Source organism: Grampus griseus, assembly GCF_964374135.1.
Source record: "Grampus griseus genome assembly, chromosome: 5".
Classification (NCBI taxonomy): Eukaryota; Metazoa; Chordata; class Mammalia; order Artiodactyla; family Delphinidae; genus Grampus; species Grampus griseus.
Window position 1 is genome coordinate 17,469,564 of NC_138998.1, and position 7,600 is coordinate 17,477,163.

The 7,600-nt window shown below is 40.1% G+C and overlaps 1 protein-coding gene across 1 annotated transcript in view; it reads right to left on the reverse strand.

The window, feature by feature from the left end:
• Positions 1-4,274, reverse strand: part of SELENOT (selenoprotein T) — a 25,726-nt gene extending 21,452 nt beyond the window's left edge. The window contains exon 1 of the mRNA XM_082654671.1: positions 4,010-4,274. Coding sequence (XP_082510797.1) covers positions 4,010-4,146 — 137 coding nt within the window. The 5' untranslated portion in view covers positions 4,147-4,274. The remainder of the gene's footprint in view (positions 1-4,009) is intronic.
• Between the last annotated feature and the right edge of the window lie 3,326 nt (positions 4,275-7,600).

The window sequence follows — 7,600 nt, forward strand, 5'->3', positions numbered from 1 at the left end:
AGAGAAAACCATAATTCAAAAAGACACATGCACCCCAATGTTCACTGCAGCACTATTTACAATAGCCAGGTCATGGAAGCAACCTAAATGCCCATTGACAGATGAATGAATAAAGAAGATGTGGTACATATATACAATGGAATATTACTCAGCCATAAAAGGGAACAAAATTGGGTCACTTGTAGAGACATGGATGGATCTAGAGACTGTCATACAGAGTGAACTCAGTCAGAAAGAGAAAAACAAATATCGTATATTAATGCATATATGTGGAACCCAGAAAAATAGTACAGATGAACCAGTGTGCAGGGCAGAAATAGAAACACAGATGTAGAGAACAAACGTATGAACACCAACGAGGGAAAGTGGCCGGGGGGTGGGGGTGGTGGTGTGATGAATTGGGAGATTGGGATTGACATGTATACACTAATATGTATAAAATGGATAACTAATAAGAACCTGCTGTATAAAAAAATAAAATTCAGAAAAAAAAGTACAATTGATATAATAGCAAAAAAAAAATTATGTTCTCTCCTACTGTAAGGTCACTGAACGTGCTATTTCCATTGCCCAACAGTGCTCTCTAAATACATTTTATCCTTCAAGCCTCAGTTCAAAGTTCATTTTCTCATGGAAACCTTCCCTGACCCTGTGACTAGGTCTCTTTCATATCATTACTTTCCTACAGCAATTAACACAACTGTAATTTTATGTGTTGTCCATGGATTAACGACTGCCTTCTACTCTTGCCTTTAACATCTATGAGAGCACTGAACGGAATTCCCAGCACCAAGCAAAGCACCTTCACAGAGTCGGTGCACAAATATTTGTTAAATATACAAATGTTGTCTAAGTAACTAACATGATCTCTATAACTCCCAATTTCTCAGATTTCTTCAATTCAGCATTTTACTAATCTTGATCAGTATCAACACCCAAATCAGACTTAGGTCTTTATTTTCTTGCCTCCATACCATGAAAGCAAAGGCTAAGTTGGTATAAATTTCAATTAAAATCTGTTCTTCTAGTAGTTGCTTCATTTACCTCTTAAAACTCCATTTAGAAGTTGGTTGTCCTAAAATTATAGCAGTGGATTCTTAAATTAACAAAAACTGGAAAATTCTGCTGTATTCTGCTTATGTTTTGATATATTAACTTTAACCCACTATTCTTAGTAAATCAACTGTCAAATGTTCAAATAAGCGTTAACCATAAAGAGCTGTAGACAGTAATCTCTTTAAACTCCAACAACTGATAAAATGCTGTAAATCTGATGACATGTTAATTCACATGTATGGGAGGAAAAAAGCATGCATACAAACATGCCAAACAGTACCTGTCAGAATACATTTACACAAAAAAAAAAAATCACAAGAAAGGAAAATGTGACGAGGGAACTTTATTTTAAGCTCTGATTAGAGAACTTCCTTTTTTATGTTTAATACTTAAACGTCCAAATAAGCAGTACAAATTTTTTCCCCAAATATGCAATGAATGTCATCAAACTTATCTAATTCAATTGCTCAATCAACGGATGTAATAAATCAAACACTCAGGTACATAAAGTAAGTCTGTGCTTCTCTGTAGGCTTCCAGAGGAGCCACATTTGTCTTGTTCACCAAGGTATCTTTAGCCCTTGGCACAAGCAGGTACTGAATGAGGATTTACTGAGAAAATACATCAACACAAAATAGGAAAGTTTGTTTTAAGCTATTTTGCATGCTTGATCTCTCTCCCTTCAACTCCATTTATGTGTTGGGTTATTTTTTTCTATTAGCAATTACAAAAGTGCCACAATTAACAGATGATATATTGAGCTAAAGTTAAAGAAAGAGTACTCATAATAAATATAAAATAATAAGGGACAAAAGCAATGGAAAGGAAGGTAAAAACTGTTTTCTCCTTTGTTAACACTGGTAATTAATGAAAAGTTGCATTTTATAGCACTCCGATTTCAAATGGAATTAAAAGAATTTTCACATATTTACCCTCAATTGTCTTCGCTTCCTCTCCTTTCCCAAACAAACTTGCAAATAAATGCCCAAGAAACTCTACCAAAATCAGAAACCAAATATTCACTTTCCTATATACACATTAATCTCTGGGGGAAAAAGTAACAAACAAGCTAAATTTACCTGTAATGGGTATGGCATAGGGCATATTAATAGTTATTTCCCATATACAGATTAAAAAACAAAAGGGAAGGATTTTTGTATGTAACATGCTCAGGATGACTGCAAAGGAAAATACTTAACAGACTTTTGTAATTCTCTACTTAAAGAAAAAAAAGGAAAGGAAACAAAAATTAAGTATCAAAAGTTTAACTGAAGTACTTAGACTTTTTTAAAAGTTTAATTTGAAGGACTAAATGCCCTTCCCCCTACATTTGTTTACACATTTTCAAAACTTTATAAGGTACATTTGTTAAATTATTGTGACAAGTATTCCAATACAAGCAACTGTAAAAGAAGAGTATTTTGGAAAAGCCCAAGTGAAACCAAGACATACAAAATAGAAAAATTACATAACTTGGAAAGTGCAGTCTTTTTTTTAGCTACTTAAATCCAAAGTATCACACTTAATCCTTAACAATATTTATAAGTTAGTACGACTGCCACTTTCTAATGGAAAAAAATAAATATGGAGAAAAAAGTCAGAATAATCAAGCCATAACTCCCTCTTACAGTATCATTATGTGAAAGATGATATGATGATATATGCCAAGCACACAGTAAACACTACAGAGAGCTTTTTTTAATCAGAAGGAAGTTGCAAGGTTTTTAGTTTTCACTCCAAAAATAAAGACTTACATCTTATTTTCTGACTCTCTTTAAACAGCACTTAAATTGATCTAATATTAAAGATTTGCTTAGTCTTTAAAGATAAAGCAAAAAAACTAGTTGGATAAGTAGAAAATCTAAACTTTAGTACACTTATATTAATACATGAAGTTTGAAAAAGCTGATTTTAAATGCATTATGGGCAACACCAATGTTCCAAAGTATCAGGACTCTGAAGACTTACTAATCCAACCATCCTATTCTGAAAAAACGTCACCTTTTGAGATACGGGATTCTAATTTCCACAACTTTACAATTTTGTTTGTTTTTAATCTGAGCCTTTCAAACCTTCCCCGACACCACTTACCTTATCACATGCATTACTGCTCTGCTTCTAATACTTAACTAGGTAACAACAAAATCACTTACAGAACATTGTCGAAAAATGCCGGGTGTGGGGGGAAAAGGGTTGTTTTTTTCTATTTCTCTGAATGCCCAAGAGATTTAAAAGGCAGAACTCACGGGAGTAAGGGGAGTGGGGGAGAAGATGCAGTTGTCTGGGAGCGAAAGGTTGTCAGAAGAGCAACGTGCTCCTTTACAAAAACACTTAAGAAATTGCAAACGGAGAATCAGCCTCCCCGTCCAAGCTTATCAGCTGTCAGAATCCCTACGCTCTCACCCAACAGTCAGCCCGGCGGATCCTGGAGAAAAAGGCGTCTGTCCCTCGCGGGTCTCCTTCAACGACCCGAGGTGACCTTCGCCTAGCGGGGCAGCGAGGCCGCCTGGCGTACCCCGCGAAAGCCGAGAGGAAGTTAACCGGAAAACAAACGCTGGAGCTCCTCCGCCGACCCTGCGCCGACTCATGCCCACCTCCGCAGGCAGCCGGGTGGCCATGGCGTGACGCCGCCGACCCGTCCTCCGTACTGACAAGTGTCCCCGCGTCTTCGCCTTTCAGTATTTAACCTTCTCGTGCCCTCCTTCCCCATTCCCTACATTATAGGAACCAAAAAAGAAGTGAGCGGTTGTGTTTGGAGGCAAAGAAGGCGGACTGGCCATCCCAGGGAAGAGCCCCGGAGAAGGTAGGCAGCGGAAGGCTGCTGGCACCGTTCTTCCGGGACAGGGAAGGTTCAGCTCTCTAGGCCGCGAAGCCGCGGCCTCGCGTAGTGAGAGGCGCCGAGCGAAGGCGCGGCGGGGCGGCGGGGCGGCGGGGCGCCGGCGCACATACTCACCAAATCTGGAACTTGAGCAGCGGCCCCGTGGCGTACTGCATCTTTAATCTCTTGCCAGGCACGCCACCCAGGTTGGCCGAGGCATCGCTCCGGACCACCGCTGACGCCGCCACCAGGAGAAGTAGCAGAAGCCTCATCTTAAACGAGCAAACCACTTCGGCCGCCCTCAGACTCAGACTGCAGCCGGCCCAAGGTAGAGCCGGAGCCGCGAGCTGCTCCCCACCGCGCAGGCGCGATCCGCCAAGGTCGTGAGGGAAGCTGGAATGCGCCTGCGTATCCCGGTCCCTGCGCGCGCTCTGGGAGGGAGAGCTGACCTGTTTCACGGTCCTGACCCACCATCTTGGATGTGCGCGGAGACTCTTGGGATGAAGTGAGATAGGTAGAGAACAAACAGCAGCTGATGGGATAGTAGAGGAGCCTGCTAATTAAAGCTTCTGGCACACCTGGGTTCTACATACAATTTCATGTAGTTCAGACTTTTATCTCCCCGAGACACTTAGGAACACCTGTTTAACAGCCTTGATTCAGGTGTGGGAGATAAAAGAGAAAGCCCCCGCCTTCCAAACCGGAATGCTTCACTCTTTCTGGGTGCATGCTATGGCCTTTCTTTGAACTTGGAATATTGCGCTCTCCTAAAGGAGTCTTTTTTAAAAAGACCTTTGGAAAACTTCGACATATACAAGAACAGAATAATTACCTAACTCATTAACGACCTTTAACAATTACTGGTATTTTGGCAATCTTAATTGTCTATAGTACAGCTCTAACCACTTCTCCCCCAAGGAAGCAAATACCAGACATATCACTTCATCTATGGATTTTTAAGCATGTATCTCTAAAACATAACTTTTCTTTGGGGAGAAGAAAACTGACCACAATACCATTATCCCACCTTGAAAAATAAATTATTGCTTAATACCAAAATATCCAGTGTTCAAATTTCTCCTATCTTAAAGAATATTTATTTATTTTTATTGTTAATTTGTTCAAATTGTTACGGAACCAAACTCGGGTCTGCTCACCTGTGGGCAGTAAACCAATTTACTGACACTGGACTGTAGTGAAGGAAAATGCAGCATTTACTGTAAAGGCGCCAATACAAGGAGGATGGGTGGCTTGTGCTCTAAAACCCTGAAACCCCTGGTGGTTTTGCCTATAAAAGTCTTTATAGGCAAAATTTGGCGTGAGGGATGCAGGGTGTGCAGCTTTCTTCTGGTTGGTTGGTGGTGAGGTGCTCAGCTTGAAGTTACCATCCTCCACCAGGGTAGGGGCCTTAGTTCCTGCAGAAGAACTCAAAGATATTGTTATGTATATTCCCAGGGCTGCACTATTGTTTCCTGACTGCTCCTCCCTTGTTTCTGTCCCTTCCCTGATTAGCAACTGTTTGAATCTGCCCTTTGGAATTCAGGGAAGGTCAAGGAGTCTGAATGAAGCCTATTTGCTACAAACAAGAAACCAGAGACACAGAAAGGATTTGTACCCAGGAGAGCCCCACAGGGGCCCCACAGTTCCATTTCAAAATCAGGACCAAAATAAAAAGTAATCCTTTGCCATTGGTTGATACGTCTTTTAGATCCCACCAAACAAAGCCTTTAAGGTCAAGATTACACCAGGAATTGAAAAAGTTTCATGTATTATTCATTACAGCAAAGGGAACACACACCACAGGGAATCAAGGGGAGTCTCAGTAAGAGGGTGTTAGGAAGATTATTATAGCATCTGGGCTTTGGATGATTTGGGAAGAGTATTGGGAGTGCCAATGGAAAATTTGGTCATATTTTTTAAATAAAGCCTCAGAATGAATAAACATCAATCATTTTGGATTATTTAGCCCAGGTATTGCAGTTATGAAATACATCAGGTATGAATTCAAGAAATAGTTGAATAGGAAGTTCTCAATAAATGTGTATGCCCATAATTTCTCATATCCAATAGTTTGAATGAAGCACATGATCAAAAATTGTTTCCTAATTTAAGGATGCAGTGAAAGTCTGAAAACATTTCACAATATTTGATTTCAACTCAAAGTGACTAAAACAAGTCTTATATATCTTAGTGAGATAGGAAGGGGGCAGGGCACAACCTTTAAAAGAATGACATAGCTGTTGAGGACATGACATAAACTGGTTAGAACCAACTAGGTCCAAGATCGTGGACGAGTAGACTTCCACTAGACCTTGAGCCTCAGTATATGCCCATCTACTGACAAACTCTGAGTACAGCAAGGTTGCTGGATATAAGCTCATTTTACAAAAATCAATAATTATCTTTCACCAACAATTTAAAAATGTATTTAAAAAAAAATGTATCCTTTACCAGTACTTCCTAGAATAAATCTAAAATGAAATGTGCAAAACTTTTATAAAGAAAAATATAAACCTTTCTACTTACTCTTCAAGGCCAATTCACTGTTTGTTCAGTGAAGTCTATCTTCAGCCCTTCGTGCACTATGCCCCTGAGGCACTCAGCACTGACCTCCTACCTAGTCATTATATAACACTGTAATCGGTTATTACTATGTCAGACTCTCCTGCTTTTAGCTGAGACTGGCAAGGTTAAGGACTGTCATTCTTCCTTGTAGTCCAGGTGACCATGGACTTCTTGAAATAACAATGAGAATGAGAACAAATAATTATCAGCTACTATCTATCGAGTGCCTACTATATACAAGGTGCTATTAAGGGCTTTACCTATATTATTTTTATTTATTAATTACTGACACAGAGCAAATAATGTTTGAATGTGTGCATGTCATGGATGGTTAAGATTTTAAACAGTGAAGAAGAAAAGAGAACGTAAGCAAAAGCCAGGAGAGGGGTCGTTGCAGGACTGCTGTGCTAGAGGGGGGTTCCACTAGGGGATGAATGGGAAACCAGATGGGGAATGTAGGTGGGGCAGATTGTGGAAGTCCTTGAATGCCAGGGTAAGCAGTTTAAATTTTTTTCCTATAGAAAATGGGAGCTATTGAAGATTGGCAGCATTATCAAAGCACTGTCTTAGGAAGACTGATGTAGTAACTGTGTGCATAGTGATTGAAGTAAGAAGTGTCTCAAGGTAGGAACTCAGATACAACAGGGAGTAGTTAATGCAGAACAATCATTATAAACAACTTTGACATAGCACAAAACCAGGGCACAAGGAATAACTAGACTTGCTGGGTTCTTGAGGAACGACTTCTTAAAGAAGATCACTATAGGGTAAGAAAATATTTCAACTGGGAACAATAAGATGTGCAAAAGTAGACAAGTGGAAAAATCTCATTAAGCCTATAAGGTTTCCACTGCTGGGGCCCAGACATGTGTGGTGTGGCTGGCAGGTAGACACATGTGTATGTGGGTTAGGGTGGGGGGACATGGAATGAATCCTTCTGGGAAACAATGCATTTTATGAGAAGGAACCAAACAACAAGAGCCCAGGCAGCGACAGAGCACAGGTCTTTGGGGGAGAGATGATTCCAAATCCAGCATAAGGACTGTTGCTCAGATTGTATCCCCATCCCAGCCCAACTCAATTCAAAAAAAAGTGACAAGTCTAAAGCCTAAAAATGCAGCACAACATTGGAACCCCAGAAGCACAACTTTTAACAACTCT